At 41.2% G+C, this 21214-nt stretch overlaps 2 protein-coding genes across 3 annotated transcripts; one reads left to right on the top strand and one right to left on the bottom strand.

Moving 5' to 3' along the window:
- Positions 1-71: 71 nt before the first annotated feature.
- On the bottom strand, positions 72-10465 carry MRAP (melanocortin 2 receptor accessory protein). The gene is made up of 3 exons (XM_006126058.5): positions 8580-10465; positions 6086-6185; positions 72-1172 (listed from the first exon to the last, which is right to left on the bottom strand). The coding sequence occupies exons 1-3, from the start codon at positions 8683-8685 to the stop codon at positions 1007-1009; spliced, it is 372 nt and encodes a 123-aa protein (XP_006126120.2). The 5' UTR covers positions 8686-10465; the 3' UTR covers positions 72-1006.
- Positions 10466-13041: 2576 nt separating this feature from the next.
- MIS18A (MIS18 kinetochore protein A) lies at positions 13042-20977 on the top strand. Of its 2 annotated transcripts, XM_075910730.2 has the most exons (6): positions 13042-13330; positions 13466-13532; positions 14889-15011; positions 18883-18976; positions 19998-20087; positions 20852-20977. In XM_075910730.2, the coding sequence occupies exons 1-5, from the start codon at positions 13135-13137 to the stop codon at positions 20073-20075; spliced, it is 558 nt and encodes a 185-aa protein (XP_075766845.2). In that variant the 5' UTR covers positions 13042-13134; the 3' UTR covers positions 20076-20087; positions 20852-20977. The 2 variants fall into 2 exon arrangements, with proteins under 2 accessions (XP_075766845.2, XP_075766837.2); XM_075910722.2 differs by having other exon boundaries at positions 13045-13330; positions 19998-20977.
- The last annotated feature ends 237 nt before the right edge of the window (positions 20978-21214 follow it).

The following is a 21214-nucleotide window of genomic DNA, read 5'->3' as shown; positions in this document are numbered from 1 at the left end:
ACCTAAGGAAATAAGATTGATCAAAACTAAGGTTGTGATGGAGCTTATTAGGAATAAGTACTGCAGGAAAAATATTTAAATCTTATTTTAATTTTTCCAATACAATCAAAGGGTTCTTTTCCAATTAAAAACAAAAAGCTATGATCCTGAGCCTGCAAAGATTTACACATTTTATTTTTGTCTCCATGAACATGAACAGTCCAACTGAAGACAATATCTAGTGCATAAAAGGTAAGCACAATACATAATGTTTTGCAGGGTTGAATCTATACCAGATTTTTGGTAGCAATGGCTCTCAATGAGGGGTATACAGATATTTACCAGGGGGTAAGCAACTCATCTACATATTTGCCTCATTTTACTACAGGCTTCATGAAAAGAACTAGTGAAGTCAATACAAACTGACATTTCATACGATTTGTTTATATTGTACTACTCTATACACTGAAAAAAGTGAGTACAATATTTATATTCCAATTGATTTATTTTATAATTGTATGGTAAAAATGAGAAACTCAGCAATTTTTCAGTAATGGAGTGTTGTGACACTTGAATTTTTATGTCTGATGTTGTAAGCAAATAGTTTGTGACATGAAACTTTGGGTATACAAGACAAATCAGGCTTCACACAACAGAAAAGTTGCTCAATGTACAGCTCCCATGTAACTGAGAACAGAATCTGTCCCTGGTTATTTTTAAGTTATTCTTACTTTTATTAGATGAGTAATTATACAATGGTAAACATTTGCAAGATCTAGGATTATTCAGCACCTCTGATAATCAGCAAGTCTAGGCTTGAGAATGGCTTGAGAAGCTTTGATCATTAGGCAGCTAGGTTTGAATATTTTAGCCTTAATTTTTTTAATTATTTTTGTTCTCACTCTCAGGGCTAATTCAATTTAATTTTACACAGTTGTTAGCAGGTTACAAGGAGATTCTTGTGTCTTGTCTCTGCCAGAATTACTAAGACTGGCTTTTGAGGAATCCATTTCCAGACTGTTCTAACTCAAGCAGAGATACTTCCATGAATGCCAATTTTATCTGAAAGGGAATGGCGTATTTCAGTAGAGATCAAGTCTGAGTCCGGACTGCTGAGATCATGACAATGCAGCCGCTCAGCATTGGAGCTTCCTCCTTCCAGATGTTCTATCCTGTTACCTGCAGGCACCTGTCTGTAATATATGGAAAGACAAAGTATTGTTATCGAGGAATTTAACTGAGGAGGCATGCTGCAGATCTCTCATAAACAGAATTAGAGTTTCTAAAAATTATAGATTATATTTTTCTAACACAAAGGGATTGCATCCAACAGGAAGTAACTGTTTTGGACCTCATTAAGATGGTTAAAGATGAATTAATTACTGGACAGTAAGCAGATCTGCTGATGGGGTCAGGAGTGGAAGAGAGGGGAGAGAAGAGGGCAACTGCTCTGGGGCCCAGCAATTCAAAAGGAGCCCTGAGACCTTTAAATGGAGCTAGAGCCCTGGGCAATGTGCTCTGGGTGGTGGTGAGGGTTGGCTGAATAGAAGCAGGGTTCCCTCTAAGCTGCACGCCTGCGCAGCTGTGCACAAGAAATTTTAAGCCCACCCACCTCATTTGCAGAGCCGTGCAGCAGCACTCACCACCGCTCATGTTCCTATTGCAATCGAAGGCTGGTGGTGGTGGTGGTGGCCTGGTGGGTTCTGGCCAGGCCACGTGGTGGCTGGCAGCTGCTCCCCTTTGCTCCAGCTGGAGCCGGAGCACAGTGAGGCTGTGCTAACCTCAGTGAGTGGAATGCCATGGTTCCAGCTCCGGCGAGTGGATCCCCTTTAGAGGGTTTAGTTGCAGGGCACAGCCAGGCTCCCTCACATATCAGACACCTGTAAAGTGACTTTCCTTCAAGCCTAGACCATACTGCATTGCCCAAGACTCCTCTGAGGGAGGTATGGTGTGTAAAAAAAAATCCTAACCAATGACTGACTGCAAACAGTCAAGGGATGAAATTAGGTTTCCCACACGGTGGTCAAAGAGGTGATAGGGAGCAGTGTCATTCAGTGCATGTGGAAATGAGTACAGTATGTATATGGCTAGCTGGTTGCAAGTTGCAGAATGGTAGATTCATTCTGAGGTGGTTTCATCTCTTGGTTAGAGCTTGGGACCGGTAGGCAGGAAATACAAAAGGAATAAAAGTATCATTACATGCTTTCTGAATGCTTGTCTAAAATGGATCTGAAATCTCTCCCTGATGATCTGTGTTAAATATAAATATTTTCCATTAGCTTTCTGAAAGGGAAATACACTTAAGAGCTCTAAAAAAGTTGCTACTCACTACTTCAGAAACCAACTAAAACTTTTAGTTTTCTTAAGGGAAAAGGATTACAGTGAACATCTTATTAATATTAGGAAACTAGGATTAAATAGAGAGCTTGGGCAAAACAACTTCATGTACAGAATAATAAATGAGATAATTCATAAAGAGAACAATATATTATTTGGGGTAGGTCATTGAAACAAACAGTAAGAATGGGTTCAAAAGACCCACCTTAGTTTTACTTCTGGATAAGAAAAGAATTGAAACAGCAGGAAACCAGGTAGCAGGTAAATCAAAAAAGAGATGTGGTGGGCTGTATAGACTGCCTTGTTCCTAACATTTCTTAAGGTATTTTCTAACATCTAGAAAAGCAATATTCAAGATGAATGTATAATGCTAAATAAACAATCCATTACCTACTGTTCCTTTCAGTTATCAACACTTGTGGTTTGTACAAAATGCCCTGGAATGCTGTTACCATAGCACTTTCAGTAGGTTATATCAAATATATCCAACACTACAGATAATATGGCAATATTTACACTATTACAATATTGTAATACCGCACAATACATATCCTCCATGTTCTTTCGCAATAGCACCATATAAAAGCTCTCCTAATGTTTAGCCTTTTCTGAGCAAGTCTTGCAAGTACTCTGTTACCAAGAGGAATCTCCCTTTCATGAGAGACTATTACTTGTACACAATTTTCTCCTGCCAGTTCTTAAGGCACAGTAAATTAAAGGGAAAGTGCCTCTGTAACCATGTAATTTTATGTTGATTTCCATGTGTTTCTTGTATTATTGTGTTATTTGGAAATTAACTTATCTCCTGCTTTGTGGTTTCTTTGGGAAAGCTGCCTTTTTGTGTTGTCGTTGCCTTTTGTTAATGTGCCAGAGACCTTCCGGTGCTGATATTCTGACTGTATTATTACTCCCTTTTACTACTATATTATATTATTGTTTGTCTCTGCCTAATTGCTGGTCTGAACTTTTTGCCTCCTAATCAGCTTACGAAAAGCAGTGGGCCCAGCCTTCCAAATTCATCCATGTTTGTACAAGGTTGTTTGCCCAAAGAAATCAGCAGCAAGCAAAGTAAACTAAATGTGGACTGCATCAAATAAAAACCTTACTTAGGCAAAGTTCAAAATCTCCTGTAATACTAGGTCTGTGAACAAAGCAGTGCTATGTGTGAATGGGCATTGCTTTCTTTTAGTCAGGCTTTGTCACTAGAATGATTTATATCATTAGGTTGTTGTAAAAAAGAACATTCATGTTGTATTCCATAGTGCTGCTTAAGTGTTACTTCAGGAGACTGCAAAACACGTTTTCTGATAAGTCTATGTAACAGTCACAGAGGTTATAAAAATGAAAGGCTAGATCACCTAGTCCACCTACTTCTCCTGAAGAGTTGATCCCTCCTTTGCCAAATCTAGTTTTACATAAATGATGAACTGCATAATGCTAACATGAGCCAATTTGTGATCTCTCCCTCAATGTACCCTACTTTGTCATATAGACTTATGAGACAATCAATTGTGCTCAGCTGTTTCACTCAGTAACTCAGAACATGATTAAGAACATAAGAACAGCCATAATGGGTCAGACCAAAGATCCATCTAGCCCAATACCTGTCTTCCAACAGTGGCCAATGCCAGATACCCCGGAGGCAGTGAACAGAACAGGGAATCATCACGTGATCCATCTCCTGCCATCCATTTCAGCATCTGACAAACAGAGGCTTGGGACACTATTCCTACCCATCTTGTCTAATAGCCATTGATGGACCTAACCTTCATAAATGTATTTAGTTCTTTTTAAAACCCTATAAAAGTCCTGGTCTTCACAACCTCCTCTGGCAAGGAGTTCCACAGGTTGACTATGCGCTGCATGAAGAAAAACTTCCTTTTTTTTGTTTAAAACCTGCTACCTTTTAATTTCATTTGGTGACTCATAGTTCTTATGTTATGGGAACAATTAAATAACTTTTCCTTATTTACTTTTTCCACACCGGTCATGATTTTATAGACCTCTATCATATCCTCCCTTAGTCTCCTCTTTTCTAAGCTGAAATGTCCCAGTCTTTTTAATCTCTCTTCATATGGGACCCATTCCAAACCTCTGATCATTTTGTTATCCTTTTCTGAACCTTTTCCAATGCCAATATAACTTTTCTGAGATGAGGAGACCACATCTGTACGCAGTATTCAAGATGTGGGCGTACCATGGTTTTATATGAAGGCAATAAGATGTTCTCTGTCTTATTCTTTATCCCCTTTTTTAACGATTCCTAACATTCTGACTGCCGCTGCATACTGAGTGGATGTTTTCAGAGAACTATTTACAATGACTACAAGATCTCTCTCTTGAGCAGTTATAGCTAAATTGGTCCCCATCATATTGTATTTATAGTTGGGATTATTTTTCCAATGTGCATTGCTTTAATATTTATCAACATTAAAGTTCATTTGCCATTTTGTTGCCCAATCACTTAATTTCGTGAGATCTTTTTTGAAGCTCTTAGGTCTTAACTGTTTTTGGTCTACTTTGATCTTAACTGTTTTGAGCAGTTTAGTATCATCTGCAAATTTTGCCACCTCACTGTTAACTCCTTTCTCGAGATCATTTATAAATAGGTTGAATAGGATTGGTTCAAGAAAAGACACATGGAGGATACCACTAGTTACTTCTCTCCATTCTGAAAACTTACCATTTATTCCTACCCTTTGTTTCCTGTCTTTTAACCAGTTAAAAGAGATTGCCTCTCTTACACCGAGCAGTACTTTGGTCTTCTAGCAGTCCCATTGAAAAAAATCGTTCTTTTTTCTGTTATACATTGGGAGGTTCCTCCCATTTTTTCTCCACTCTACTCATCCGAAGAAGTGGATTTGCCCACGAAAACTCCTGACACACACACACACACACACACACACACACACACACACACACACATATATATATATATATTTGTTAGCCTCTAAGGTGCCATAGGACTACTAATTTTTTGTTTGTTTAAGTTACAGACTAACACAGCTATCCCTCTGGACTATCTTTACGTCATGAGGAAGTTCTATCCAGGCCTGCTCAGCCTGAAGGACAGTAGCTGTAGGCTTTGAGGTTAGGGAGGAATACTGAAGTAAAGGAAATGGAGCATTTTTCAGGACAGGATGTGGAAAACAAAGCAAAGTAAATTGGGCCAGTACTTAAACCACTGAATTAACAGAGTTCCATGGATTTCAGGGCAGCTGTAGTGGTTTAAACCATCTGATAATTTAGCCCATTCATACATTTAAAGCCAAAGAGGACTAATTTGACTACCTAGTTTGATCTTCTGCATAAAATAGTCCATAAGATTTCCCCCAATTACTTGTGGGTAAATTAGAACAACTGATGTAGAATTTACCATATTCCTTGGTAAGTTGTTCTTCCAGTGATTAATTATCCTCACTTAAAACTATATGCACCACTGCCAGCTTGCATGTCTAGCTTCAGCTTCTAGCTGTTAGATTTTGTCCTCATACACAAAGCACAGACCAGGTTCTGGTCTTCAGGTAAACTGACTTGCTGGGGGTATCAGACAATGTGTCAGGGGGTTCTACAGACTTTAAATCCCAGGCTGAAAGAAATGGGACCAAGGTGCCTGTTCAGAGACAACTGACAGCTGGAGATCTGAGAGGGCACCATGGAAGTGGAACAGAAGCGTAAAACGGTGAACAGGTGTAACTTGCCAATTATAATGTGACTTAAACATATCAGGTTGTTTGTACCTCATCTGCAGCACAACAGTCTTACTTACTTGACTGGTGTTGAACCAGATCGAGACATATAGAGCAATATAAGGAACAGAAACAATACAAATGCAGCAAGTCCAACCCAAAAGGCGATGACAATTGAATCTGTTAAAAAAGAAGAAAGAAGAATGCAGTATCAATGACACAGTATCAGATAAAAATATGTAGATAAAACTGATTATCTCAAAACATTTTAAATCATTGAATTAGCTAAACTGCACACCACCACTGAATGGTATTATTCTCTCTATTCAAGATGGGGAAATTGAGGCACAACTTAATCAAGTGACTATCCAAAGTCTCATAGCAAACCACTATGTGGCATATCTGTAGAAATAAAGTAATCCTAATTCTAGCCATTGACTCTGTTCATTAAGATGACCAGCATTACATATATATTTGGGGAAGCAATATATTCCACTTACGAGGGGTGTGAGACTTTTATCCATTTGCAGATTACACAACTCAGTTTCTACCACAGACTCACAGAACACCATTGTATATGCCAGTTTTTCATGCATCTAAGTGGGCTCCCAAAGTTTTGTTGGCCTTTAAGGTGCCACTAGACTCCTTGTTGTTTTTGCTAAAGCAGACTAAGGGCACATCTAGACTAAGGCTTTTTTCCAAAATGAGATATGCAAATTTAGAGCTAATTTGCATATCTTCCATCGCACTTTTGAAGGCGGGTCTTTTGAAAGTGAAAGTAGTCTGGATGCGTTTTTTCAGAAAAACAAACAAACCCTTTTTTGAAAAACCACGTAAACCTTTTTTTAGGAAGAGCGTTTTTTTTAAAAAGGGTTTTTTTCCCGAAAAAACTGCATCCAGACTACTTTCACTTTCGAAAGACCCGCTTTCGAAAATGCAAGTGGAAGATGATATGCAAATTAGCACCACATTTCCATATCTCCTTTCGAAAAAAAAAGTAATCTAGACGTGCCCAGATATTCCTGAAACATATGTAAGTAGCTAGTTCCATGACTAACATTCTTACTTACTGAAGCTGGACAATCCCTTTTTTCCCTTCAGTTTTGGTTTGTGTTGGATTTATGAATGCAAACTGCTAGACGCAATGCACTGTTCTTCTTCATTTCAAGCCCTTGAGGCTTGCTTGGAGTGTGAACACTCTCTTCCAATTCAGGAGCCTCTCCCTCTGCCCTGCCATTTTAAAGGCTTACTGGGGAAGGGGCTAGGTATTTTAATGTGCCAAGGTGATTCAGTCCCCAGCAGCAGCCACTAAAATCAGAATAGGCTGAAACTGATGTAAAATCCTCCTATGTCACAGCCCTTCCCAGCTGGAGGACAAGCCCAGGGCTTTTTAAATTTTACAGTTTTAATATTATCATTTGCACTACAAAGAATGTTTCTTGTATTGTTGTTACACGTATAAGCAAAAGTCTTTCAAGACTATCATTTATTCCTTGTAGACAAGATCATTGATGATAATGTGAAAAGTTGTATTAACCTTAAAGATTGTACTTTTATATTTCAAAATGTCTTTGGTAACTGTAAATTAACAGGAACCAGTAATATATTTTTGTCCATTGTCATTTTCCATAGATTCTACCTATCCAATACATGTTAGTTTTAAATTCATCCTGGTGAATTTATCCTTTGACTTCCACTGAATAAAGCTAGGGAGTTACACTAGGAATGAACTTGGTCTATCATGTCAAATAATAATTTAAGATTACATTAGAGTTTCTATTTTGAGTATAATAAATACCTTTCTCCAAACAGAGTTAATACAATTGGATAAAGAGAATTACATTTTATTTGTTCATCAACTAAAAATATCAAAATACCAAAGGGTAAAGGAATGTACTATCATGGCCATACTATGATTCATACAACCATTTTGGTCATAAGTTTTCATAGCACCCAGTGATGACCTTTATAGTGCATCATTTTTGTAACTGCAATAAACATCAATATGATTAGATATGAACAAGAGATAAAAGAAATTAAAAAGTATGTGTGTTCAGCTTCTTGTTCCTGGCTAATCAAAATTTAACTTCTCCAGAAACTTACACCAGTTTTAATGCAAGGATGGTATTCCATGAAAAAACAACCATTACTGACAAAAAAAACTATATAGTGTAACAAAAGGCTATTTTGCTATTCTATCATGCAAACAGGAATACACCAATCTACTGATAAACATTTTAAAATAGGCTTTTACATAGATTTGTTTTTAACAATTTACTATCTTTCCAGTTATCTGGGTTAATATACAAATCTCTCTCAAATGTATATATTGTAGAGTAAATGAAATAATATTGCAGTATTAGTATTAACCTACAATAGAACCCAATTAGTGCTGAGTTGAAAAACTCAAGATGCTCATCTGTACAAATTACATATCTATAGCCCAGTAAATAGCATTATGTTACAGAATGCCACACAACAGTGAAGATATTAAGGGAGATTATTCAACCTATTTTATTTATCAAACTCTTCACATACTAAATCAGCAACTGCTACTTACTATGCGATACTTACATTTATTAGCCTTCAACTTCCTTTCATCTATAGGTACTGGATCCAAATAGTCCCAGTAATATTCATAAGACAAATAATACTCAGATGAGTTTGTTCTGATAGCCATTTCAATTGTGCATTTGAATCAGCTCAGAGCTCCACTCTAATTATCTTTTATTTTCCACCACACTTCAGTGTTCTCATATAAAGATTGCATAATTGATGCCTGTGTAAATCATTCTGGAAGTCTTCATATCCTGAAACCCAAGGACTGATTAGATACCAGAACCTTTTAGCAGAAATGACAGTCAGGCTATGACAGACACCAAATGTAATCCTCTCTAGCTGGTGGGTAATTATATACTATCAATTCCCACCCTGCTTTGTATTAACGTGAGTGCCAAGTAAACAGTAACAGAATGGACAAAAGCCAAACTGATAGGCCCAGTGAGTAACTAGCAACAATGAAGCCCTTGGCATGAAAGAGATATTCTTGACCTACTGAAAAAAGCTCTGCTAAAAATTAATGACTCTATGACACATATTGTGAGATGACATTCCATATGTGTTAAGAAAATGTTTATTATAAGAATGAGAACTGAAATATGCTTTATGCAAGATGGTTCATGTAAGATATCACTGGAAGGGTTATGATTTACTGAATATGATTATCCCATATGTATGCAGGTATTATTTTTGTAGATGAAGTTAAGAATATTGACCTGTGTATCTAGACTTCATATTTGCTGCTCTGGGTCATTCCCACTATTGCCACATCAGGGGCTACAATGGACTTGATGGCTCATCAGCTACTACACTGGAAAGTAAAAAGGCTTGGCCTTCCTGGGAAGAGAGTCTATAATGCTTCACCTGACACTAACCAACTCCTTGTTCTTATGAACTGTTCCAAAAGGAGGTGGGAGAATCAAAGGTTTCCCTGACTTATGGAAATTTTATGTAAGGAAAAAAAGAAAACAGTGATTGTCTTCAGCTTGTTTTACTTCTGCCTCCCCACCCCAAAGAGAAACCTGGAAATCTGGAAATAAAAGTGTAAGAGAGTGGGGGGGAGGAGAGAATTGCTGGCCACAGGCCAGAAAGAACACCTCTGACTGAAAGACTTTACCTGAAAAACTATTTTGGGTGAGAAATTATTATCCGTAACCAAATCTGTAGTAAATCTAGTTTAGATTATGCATTTTGCATTATATTTTTAGTAATTGCTTTGTTCTGTTTGCCACTTCTTTAACTGCTTAAAATACATGTCTTCTTAGTTAATAAACATATTTTTGTTATAATGAATGTAACCCAATTTATGTAATTTCTAGGGGGGAATGGGAGAGGCTGATATACCTTCTTTCACATTAAGGAAGGAGGGAAATGTCATATAACTTTGGGTTTATATGCAAAGGGGAATGGACAACTGGGTACCATAGTAAGTCCCATAAGCTGAGTCTTCTCAGAGCTGACCTCAGTGTCCGTACCTTCTGCAACTGGCTGTGGCCCTGCTGTGAGCTTTGCTGGAGGAGACCTTAGTGCTTAGTGCTCAAAAAGACAGGGTTTAAGGCAGGGGCAGGCAAAATACAGCCTGCAGGCTGGATCTGGCCTGCGGGCCAGCAGGAGCCTCAACCCTGCCTGCCCTGCTCCGACAAACTGCCCTGTGTGTTTCTCAGAATGCTGTGAGCACAGGCAGAGGTTTCATGCACTGCCCCCTTCTCCAGCACAATCTCATAGCTGCCATGTTTCTGGTCAATGGGAGCTGTTTGCAGGACAGGCTACATGTGAAGTACTACTCCCCTGGGCTTGCAGTGTTCAGAGCAATACACATGGCTCTGAGCGGCGTGCAGGAGCTTGGAAGGCTGGCCGGGAGCCCACCCACGTACACACCTCCTGGCTAGAGCCTGTGTCAGCACTCCAGCCCTGCCTCCCCCCAATCCTATGCCCCCTTCCTTCACCCTACGCCATGTAATCCAAACACTTGCACTCCCACTCCTGCACCCATACTCCATCCCAGCCCCTCCACCCAAATCCTCTGCTCCTAGTCACAACCCAAATCCCTGCACACCTCCTGCATCCCTGCCCCAGGTGATAACGCCCTCCCAGACCCTGTACTACCTCCTGCACCCCATCTCCAGGTCACAACTCCCTCCCAGAGCTAGCAACCCCAATTCCCTATCCCTTTCACAATCCAAATCCCTGCTCGCTCTCTTGCACTCCTGCTCCAGGTCACATTTCCCTCCCAGAACCTGCACCCCCCCTCCAAAACCTCTCCTTCAGGTCAGAATCCTCTCCTGCACCCATATCTCCTTCTGGACACTGCGCCCCAGTACCCCGCCCCAGGTCACAATCCCCTGGACCTAAATTCCCTCTCAGATCCCATTCCCCTCCTGCACTTCATTCCCTTGCCCCAAACTCCCATCTACACATAACCTCCATGCCCAATCCCACACCTCCTCCATTAATATCATGGAAGAGTACATCTCTTGACTATTTACCAAATTCTTGGGAGTGCCTGCCCCCCATCAAAAATTATTGCCCACTCTTGGTCTAAGGCCTGGTATAAACGTAGATCAACTTCGCTACATCACTCAGGACTATGAAAAATTCATATTCTGATCACTGCATTTTGGTCAACATAAGCCTTGATGTATATCAGTGGAAAAACTCTTCCATTGAGGTTGATAACACATCTAAGGAGGGAAATTGATGTAGGAAAGATCTGCACTACAGTACTACAGCTACATATCATAGCTAATAGAATAAACATTGCCTATGTGTTTTGCCCAGTGATGTTACGTCTAGACCGCAGGCTTCTTGCGCAAAAGCTCCTCCACACTGCAAAAAGCGCATTGGAAAAGCGCACTGGAGAGTTGGGAAGTTGGTTTAGAATGAGTAGAAATATGAGACAAGGAGATCTGATATCGCTGAGTATCTTCATCACGCACCTAGAGAGAGTGATGGACAAGATCAAGAAAGAGGTAGAAGGGATATTGGTGCACGGGATGAGAATTAACAATTTGAGGTTCACGGATGTTATAGTTATCGAGGAAGATGAAGAGAAACTAGTGAGAACAGTGCAAGTGCTAAATGAGGAAGGGAAGCAGTATGGACTGATTATGAATATTGATAAAACAAAGACAATGGTATTTGGAGATAAAGAAATAGGAAGGAAGATCAGTGTAGATGGGATCAAACTAGAGAATGTAGAGAAGTTCAAATATTTGGGGAGCAATATTACATATGATCTAGACTGTAAGAAGGAAATAGTCACTAGAGTAGCGAAAGCAAGAGCGAGTTTGAAGTTGATGGATAAGATCTGGAAAAGTAAAGCGATTAGCTTAGGAATGGAATTGAGCATCTTGAAAATGTGTGTATTTAGCAGCATGTTTACGGATGTGAGACATGGGTGATAATGAAAGATTCGAAGAGAAGGATATTGGCGTTCAAGAGGAGTTATAGAAAGATACTGAGAATATGATGGATGCAGAAGGTCACCAACGAGGAATTAGATACAGCCAAAAAAAAAAAACCTACTGCAGAAGGTTATACAATGGAAGTTACAGCTATTTGGGCATATCTGCAGAATGAACAATGAGTGAAAAGTTAAGACCCTGGTATTCGGCATAACAGACAGTCCAGATTGGAGAGGCAGACTGCACAGAGAATGGGTGGGGAGCTAGTCTACAGAAACTAAGTGACTCGGTAGTGGAGGCATCAGACACCAACGGGCGTTGAGCCCATGGTGGTTGTTGATGATGATGATGAATGTCTTCCTGCCCAATGCAGGACAATGTAGCACTTTAAAGACTAACAAGATGGTTTATTAGATGATGAGCTTTCGTGGGCCAGACCCACTTCCTCAGATCAAATAGTGGAAGAAAGAGTCACAACCATATATACCAAAGGATACAATTTAATTGTATCCTTTGGTATATATGGTTGTGACTACTTTCTTCCACTATTTGATCTGAGGAAGTGGGTCTGGCCCACGAAAGCTCATCATCTAATAAACCATCTTGTTAGTCTTTAAAGTGCTACATTGTCCTGCATTTTGCTTCAACTACCCCAGACTAACACGGCTACATTTCTATCACTTTCCTGCCCAATCTGGCGGGGTGGCCATGCGCGGCATGGTCAGCTGGGCGATAGATCTCTTTGGCTCTTGAAGTGGCAGGATTGCCCTAGCGCAGGTGGGGCACAGTCTCCGTAAACTGGTTCCAGAAATCAGCCTAGACTGGAAAACAGGCTGGCAGGGCAACAGCAGCCTCCCCTCCCCTCGCCTCGCCTCCCACCCGCCAGTGCAGGGCCGGGCCGGGCCACTGCCGCAAGGGGCGCGCGGGGCGCAGTCACCTGGGCAAACGCGCCACAGGCCCTATATGACACGCGGCACCCAGGAGAACTTAGCCCCGCCCCCACCACTGCCGGAAAGGGGCGGGGCTCTTCTCCGTCCCCGCCCTGCTCAGACAAGGGAAGGGGGCGGGGCTTCGCCGGCAGGGGTTCCTCTTTGTCCCTGCCCCTCTGCGCTCCGCTCGTGCGCGCCGCTTCCGCTTCCGGGCGGCGGGCGGTTTGAAGGTGGGGGATGGCGGGCGCGCAATACGTGCCGCTGGAGGCGTCGCTGTCGCTGCTGGAGGCGGAGAGCAGCCGGGGCACGGCGGCCCCCGACGAGCCGGAGGAGCTGCCCATGGTGTTCCTGTGCGCCGGCTGCAAGCGGCCCGTGGGGGACACGCTGGGCTGGGTGGCCAACGAGGAGGAGACCGGCTGCGTCCTGCTGCGCAGTGAGTCCCCGCGCGCGCGAGGCTGGCGGGGGAAGCGAATCTCTGCCGGCCCCCGCCGGCTCCGAGCCCGTTCCTTCCGCTCCCCCCGCCCGCCCGCGGCCGTTAGTGACGGTTGGTCCCGCCTGTCTCTTGCAGGCGCCTCCCCCAACGTTTCGGTAGAGAAGGAGCAGAAGCTCTCCAGCCGGCCCGGCGAGTGCGGATGGTGAGTGGGCAGGGCCGAGGGGCCTGGCAGCCGGGACATCCAGGGTCGCGGGCACCGCTGAATGACGACCGGGGCGTGCCCGAAGTATCCCAGCCCCCTACCGCTGGCCTCGGCCACTGCTGGAAGGGGAGAGCAGCCGGGGCACGGCGGCCGCGGGACGGGAGAAGCAGGAGGCGTTGCCCATGGCGTAGCTATATCAACACTAGGGATGTTAAAAAGCGGGTAACTGGGTGAAAACCTTCTAAGCAGCTCCACGCACCTGCAGCCTGCATTGGCTCCCGGCTCCTGACATGTACTGGCTCCCTGCTCCTAAGGAGCTGGCTGCCACCCTGCAGTGTAAGCCCTGATACAGAGGCCATGGTGCAGGATGGCAGCTGACTCCCCAAGAGTGGGGCAGGAACCTGCATGTAACCGTTCCCGTACCGATAACACCAGAGTGATCAGTTAACTGTTTAAATGGTTATTCTGTTACATCCCTAGTCAGCACTTGATTCGTTAAGCAAAACAAGGCCAATGCCTCAGTACGCACATATCCCTTGGGTTGGTGCAGCCTGAATAGGCACAGTGGATACCAGCCACAGACTGAACCTTCTTGAGGTCTGGCTTTGAAACAGCGGGTAATGGTGCACCATGGGTGCTGCTATTGGTCATGCCACTGAAAGGATGCTCCCAATCAGAAGGGTTTTATTATGTGACTTCAAATGTCTCCTGCACAAATCTTAAATGGTGAATGAAAATGGAAGAAAACTTATTCAGTTCATAATCATAAAACCCCAAATAGGATAAGGATCTTTTAGTTACTGCTTGGGAGGGAGTTACCAAAAATTTCAATCCAAATACTAGTTTGGAAGTCAATTTTATCTAGTATAGGCTAAAGTATTCTGCTGTATAGCTGAGTAATTTACCTTGCTAAGATCATGCATAGGGTTCAAGGGTTATATATTTGGAATGAGTAAAACAAATGAGGAATCCTGTGGCACCTTAAAGGCTAACTGATTTATTGGGGCAAACCACTTTGTCAAATGCATGGTAAAATGTGTGTGTGCTGATGCATTGGCCTTGTTGGCTTAAAGCCTGAAGTTCAGGTGTTGATATAGCTGCCATATTTGAAACATTTTTCATTATGCTGCAGTTGCAGACTAACATGACTATACTGATTCATAGAATGAAATGAAACAGATATACATGAATATGTGTAATTTTTTGCATTACATAACCACATTTCACTCTTTTTTCCTAATGTGATTTACTGACACAGTGGTAGTGGATACTCTCTTCGAAGTAAGATTAGAAGTGAATGAATTAGAATCAATTTAAATCATCTTTCTAAACAAGTGGTTATATATTTGCTTATAGCATGATTGAAACTTTGTTCTGCTCTGGCTGTTCAATGACCCTTGGGAACATCTACAGATGCACCCCAAAACATCTTGACTATAAGCGAGATTTATTTTGCTTCAGTGTTGACTCAATTGACAGGTAAGGATGAGACCAAATGATTCAAGTTGTCAAATATGCTAATTGATTTTTGCCTTTTAGATTAAATGCCAGGTAGTTTGGGTTCATTACTTAACACTTTTAGCAATCAGATATTTATTATTAAGCTTGTATTAAGGTGAGTATGTGGGAGGGTATTTGGGAAAGGTTATGGATTACTCCTCTAATCTCCTTTTGTTCAAGAACAGTATTCTGTATTGTGGAGCAGGCAAAATATGGGCTGTCGCCAATGTCTTGATCCTTGAATAGGCACTGTGCCTGCTATACCCCCATGTGCCTTTCAAAGTGGCCAGCTGTTGGTGCTTGTACATCACAGCACCAAGGGCCCCATGTGGGGGCATGGAGGCTTCATTCACTGCCTGCACCTCAGCAGAGTCTTGTAGCTCCAATTGGCTAGAAATGTGTGAAGTTCCCCCTTCCCCGAGAGGTGTGTAGTGCAGAGATGCCTACTTAAAGCCGCTGGCTACTTGGATCTCATGCAAGTCTTGCTAGGCTGTTAGCTGGGAGTCACCTAGGGTAAGTGCCTCCTCGTTAGAACCTGCACCTGGCACCCTGTCCCCTTCCTCCCCCCAACTTTCTGCCCTGGTCACAATCCTAACCTTCTGAACCCCCTCCTACACTCCAGTCCCTCACTCCACTCTCCCTCCTTCACTCAACCTCCATCCCAGATCCCACACTCCCTCGATTAACATAGAAAAGTGCAGCTCTTGACCACTTCCCAAATTTTTGGAATGGCCCCTCATCTATTGCCCACCCCATGTTAATGTCTCCCTTACCACAGGACTAAGGTTGTGAAAATATTCCATGTATAATGTTGTCCAATATCTGATATTTACATATTCTTGGGTGTTCTTTTATATAATAAAACTCACAAGTGTATAAAATTACACTAGTTGCCCAACGCAACCAGAAGGTGCCTCTACTTCCAGTCTCATTTGAAAGACTCTGCACACAGATGCCATTGTGATTGCTCACTAAGTGCAAATGGATTCAGATCCATCTTAAGTAAAATTTGTTCTATCTAAACTCAAGGAAAAAGCAGAATGACAATGAGATGGTGAAAAGTGCAACTAAATGTAGCCTTTATACTAAATTTTGTGCTTTTTGCTAACCAGAGAGATATACTATCTACAGTTAACCAGTCATATAGCTTAAAGTACATTTATATAGTTAATCTTTTACTTGTGATTTAAGCACTATTTCTGTGAAAATTCAGATTTAGTTAAAGATGCACAGAATATAATTCCTTTAGATAAAGAAGGTAAATAAAGTATTGGGTGAAGTTAATTAATTGAACTGGTTCTAATCACAATGTCCTTCAAATGTAGAACTAGCAGTTCTTTGAGTGCTTGCACATGTCCATTCCCACATAGGTCTGTACAGCCCCCAAGCACTGTTGCTAGAATCCATGGGGCCTGCCAACGATATAGTGGTCCTCTTGGAACCCTGGAGGATTTTTCTTTTCTTGAGGCAACCTCTTGAGGCACTTGTACTCTGTTTAGGAGAGAAATTTTTCAGAGAGTGGTCCTGTAGCACCTTAAAGACTAATAACAATATATATTATGAGCAAAACCCACTTCAGATGAGTGGAGCAAGAGGTTTAGGTGGAGAGACCATCCCCAGCATCATGCAGAGAGACTGGTACCAAGCCTTAGGAGGAAGTCCAGTAGGTCTTGGCAGATTCGGAGAAAACTATAGAGACTCTGCAGTCTGTCCTAGTGGCTTTTCCAGACAAGGCGCTTAGTGACACCAAGGGCCAGCCCTCAGCAAGATGACAAATCCTCATAGGCCTTGTGAAAGCAGGTAGCTTCAAATGTGAGTATCCAAGCAGAGGTGGTCAAGAAGGTTGCACGTAGTCTAATGGAACCTTATCACCAGTGAGATCATTCAGAGGTAAGGCCACACTGTAGGATACCATCATGAAACTGATCAAGGCTCTGTCAAACCCCTGCCTGCCTCCCTCTGACAGCAAAGTGCACAGAGCATAAGCATTTTGTACAGCTGAAGTTCTGAATTGCGTTTTTTTCCCCCCTCACTCTCCTCTGGGATCCCTGTTGTGGCTGCCACCAGATAAAGTGCTTCTATGCTTAAGGCGAAGAGGGCCAGTTTCCTTGGTTCATTTGAATGGGAGATGTATTCTTTGACTCTAGATAATGACCCAGCAAGAATGGTTGGTTTGCTATGATTTTAATATGTGGGAGTTCATGATTAAATCCAACCCTCTTTTCTTACAATACTACATGCAGGAGTTCTCCTTCCTTATCAAGAAAGGGAATTCTGAGGCTTATGCTGCTAATTTTGCAGCCAGGTCAATGGCAACTGTGGTGACAATGCAAAGGAGTTCATGGTTGCTTCCTTGGGACTACTTAACAAGTTGCAACAAAAGATCAGGACCTCCCATCTGAGGGAATATTGCTCTTTTTTGAAGCAAATGGATAGCAGGCTGCATTGTCCCGAAAGGACTCAAAAGCAACCTTGCAATCTGAGGGATTCTTGACCTTGCTGGCACGGTCCAGAAAGCAGTACGGGCCACAATAGACAGGCTGCTATGCTACTTCTATCAGCTTTCTAGGCAGGACCAACATAGAAGGAAAAATAGGGGTTTAGATGCAGATCTCCTCCTCCTGTTCTCAACAGCAGGCTCCACTGAACCTGGACGTGGACACTGAGGATAATGAAGACACTTGTTTTCACATGTTCCATGTTGGCACTGCTATCCCCCTGCATCTGATTCAGCTCCCCTCCTTATTTTCCAATTGCCTTTACTATTTGGATGCCTGTACTAAGCTCATGTTTGACTTCTGCATCCTCAACACAATAAAACTGGATTACACCATCCAATTTTGATATTCTCTGGTCCTTCTTAACAATGTACTGTGCGGTAGTTCAGCAGGCCAGAGATGTTTTTGTCTTTGGCTGGGCAATCTTGCAGTCAGCCTGTTCTTGAATTCCAAACCCACCTCCTATGCAACTGCCTGTGAGCTACCTATGTGGGAATGACACAGAAGGAGAAAAAAATACTAACCTTTCTATAACAGTTGTTTTTCAAGAAATATTGCACGTGTCCATTCCAAGATCCACTCTCCGTAACCTCTTTGGAGGTAGCTGTCAAGAGGAAACTAAAAGAACAAGGTCGGCAGGCTCCTTTATACTGGTTCCATATTCACTCAGCACCAGAGTTCTCTAGATTTGACATGGTGGATACTGGTAGAGGAAAAATTTCCAGCAACTGTACTGTGGGCATGGACACACCTACGTAGGAATGGACACATGCCACACATCTCAAAGAACCGTCATGTAAAGGTTAGATAGAAGGGCTAGATAGAAGGGCTATCTCATTCTCTCAAATAGCTTTTATTCAGAGATTGGAAGAGGAAAACAGTGTCATTGTTTTTTTTTTTTTTTTTTTTTTCAACTCCCAATTAGTTTAATTTTGAAAGTCAGTCATTGAACTCAATTAGACTGAAACTAAAATGAGGAAAATATTCTCTATACCTGCAAAAGAAGCTACTGTTAAAGATGGTTAGCACTTCAGTAGACTGTTTCCAGATGTGTCCAATAACTTCAATTAGTTCAGTGATTTTGATAGTCTTTAAAACTTCACAACTATGTATTACTTTGATAGGCCTCAACTTAATGTGCCCTAACATAAGTTGTCATAATTTAGTTATTGAAATGTTAGTTAAAATAAACCAGTATGACTTGATTTTGTTCATTAAAAAAAATCAGTATTTTACTCACATTAATAGCATGAATGTTTTGATCATTGCAGCACTTCCCTTTCTGTCAGAGCTATTTTTATTGCTAACAGGTCCTTTAAGTTGATTATTTCCTTGTTTCACATTATGACTAGTTACATCCTAGGATCCTCAGAAAAACAAGCTATAACTGATGATGAACCTTTAACTCTTGAAAGTCGAGCTGGCTTAGAAGAAGCACTGGAAAGGGTAAGATTTCATTTTAAGTAATTCAGAGGTAATTACAATTTAAGAAGACTTACAGCCATCAGTAATATCCTACTTAATAATAATCCCAATAATATCAATAATAATTCCATTTAAACACCTAGGAGTTCAGTCAAACTGATCTAATTTTTATCATTGTCATGTTTCACTTTTCTAGAGTTACCTATAGCTTTTTGTGTGTAGTAGTTCAGAGTTTCTCTAGATACAATTTTGACAAATCTTTTCACTATTGCGTTTTTGACCAGTTTGGTTTGAAGCCATAAAGTGAAATAATTTCTGATATATTTTTGATTCACTAAGGAAGGTAGAATGCAATTCAACATTAAATCACTCTCTGATATAAGCAAACTTGAAATATTTTTCCGGTGTTTAAAATTGTTTTTTATAGCTATGAAAATGCCCTCTTTGAGCCTATAATCTGGGTTCCTATTACTCATAATCATGTAGCCAGGACAGTAAGTAAGATAACAGATGGAGGAAACCTCTGAGAGAAGCTAAATTTGTATTACATAAGTTAAACATAGTGAAACTTTAAGCTAAGTGTCAGATAATTCTGTGGTGGCTACATTGCTGCAATAAATTGTCATATTTAGGGATGTGAAAATGTAACAGTATATGTGTTTAACCAATGAGCCTGTATTACATGCAGGCCCCTCTCTTCCCTCCCTGTGGTGCTGCCTCTGATACAGAGGCAGCAGCAGAGGGGAAGAGTGTACATGGGAGATGCACTACCTGCCCCCGCTGTGTAACTGCTGAAATTTTCAATGGTTACATGTTTAGGGATGTTAAAATGCATTTACTAGAATAGTCAGAATTAACTGAAGCGCCAAACATTATGTGAACTCCTTTCAGTGAAGATGGTGAGGAAAGATTAAAACAGAAATGTAATGGTATCTCCTGCAGTCCATACTAGTTTTATAGCAATCACTGGGGTAGCATTATGGTGTTGGTTTTTTTTGTCTTGTAAATTCATATTTCTGGGAAACTTTTTCCAATGTAACAGGCGGAAACCATACTGAAAGCACTTGAGGCACGCCTGTCTATAGTTGAATCAAGCTTTGCATCGCGTCATAACAGCTGAAAGAAACGTCATGTATGTATCTTATCACTGGGACCACATGCTTTCTTAATCTCTAGAATATTTTGGCATCCTGCAAAAGCCTTCCAGTGACTGATGCAGTTTTTGCGCTAGTCTTTCTAATGGAACAACAGTGATTTGTGGATGATGTATGTAAAATTTAAAAAATTCCCTCCTGCTGGCATAAATCCATGCCACCTTTATATTTGATATTTTTTTTGTGTGTCTGCCCAGGCTCTGGGCAACTTCCTGAAAGGGTAGTTAAATAGGTTCTCCTGAAGCTGGCTAATGCTGTTTGGAATTCAGCTTATGGTATAACTTAGGTTGCCCTTCTGTTGGTATCTGAGAATCATCCAAAATTATCTGCTGAACTGACGTCTGTTAAATTTTTAGCAACTAAAGTAACAAGCCAGCCCTGAACTTTCTTGGAAAAACTATTGGATTGTTTGTCTTTTTTAAATTTATTTTTACAGCCTTCCCTTGACCTGTGCTGCACAGCATTGAACAGTACGATGCAAATGTAGCAGGTTCTGCATTCTAGCTGTGGCCAGAATTTGCTAACTTTCTTTACTGGAAACTTGAAAAAAACTTTGCATTGTGGAAAAAATTTAGTTATTGCAGAGCTTAAAATAATTATGAAAAGTCCTTTGACCTTGTTTGAGATGAGGAACAAGTTTAACATGTATACTTAACTAAATATATTGAGTTTATCTTATACTTTAGTGCTGTAGTCTGGATTAATTTGTGCTGATACGTTTTGTAATTCTTTTTATTTAAAGGGTTGTGCTCTAATCTTGAAAAACCTAGGATTACTGTAAGCTTGTAAATGGAACAAGGATACTTGGGCAATCAATGTAAATGTTTAAAGTCTTGTAAATACATTTCTAATAAAAATAAAGAAACTACTTCAATGACTTGCTAGCTTTCTTCAGAACTTGATGCACTTTCTGGCCCTTGAAACTTTGTGCAAATGTGTAACCTAGGTAATGTGTAACCTAGGTAACCTAATTTACCACAGATTTGTGAGGAGGCAGTGGCATGCTCTGTTCATAACCAGTCAGGGCTCATCTAGATTACGCTAAAGTGTCGAAAGGGGATATGCAAATTCAGTGGGAATTTGCATATCTTCTGCTGATCTCACT

The sequence above is a fragment of the Pelodiscus sinensis genome, chromosome 1 (genome assembly GCF_052426305.1).
Source record: "Pelodiscus sinensis isolate ZL-2025 chromosome 1, ASM5242630v1, whole genome shotgun sequence".
Taxonomy (NCBI): domain Eukaryota; kingdom Metazoa; phylum Chordata; order Testudines; family Trionychidae; genus Pelodiscus; species Pelodiscus sinensis.
The sequence above is the reverse complement of the archived record's forward strand: the minus strand, read 5'-3'. Positions and strand labels throughout refer to the sequence as shown.

What these genes read in the sequence shown, in the direction of transcription:
- MIS18A (XM_075910730.2), top strand. Translation starts at nt 13,135, where the DNA reads ATGGCGGGCGCGCAATACGTGCCGCTGGAGGCGTCGCTGTCGCTGCTG. An exon ending in CGGCTGCGTCCTGCTGCGCA is followed by an intron (nt 13,331 to 13,465) that starts GTGAGTCCCCGC and finishes TGTCTCTTGCAG; the next exon opens with GCGCCTCCCCCAACGTTTCG. An exon ending in TAGAAGAAGCACTGGAAAGG is followed by an intron (nt 18,977 to 19,997) that starts GTAAGATTTCAT and finishes CCAATGTAACAG; the next exon opens with GCGGAAACCATACTGAAAGC.
- MRAP (XM_006126058.5), bottom strand. Translation starts at nt 8,685, where the DNA reads ATGGCTATCAGAACAAACTCATCTGAGTATTATTTGTCTTATGAATAT. An exon ending in GAAGTTGAAGGCTAATAAAT is followed by an intron (nt 6,186 to 8,579) that starts GTAAGTATCGCA and finishes CTTTTTTAACAG; the next exon opens with ATTCAATTGTCATCGCCTTT. An exon ending in TCTGGTTCAACACCAGTCAA is followed by an intron (nt 1,173 to 6,085) that starts GTAAGTAAGACT and finishes CATATATTACAG; the next exon opens with ACAGGTGCCTGCAGGTAACA.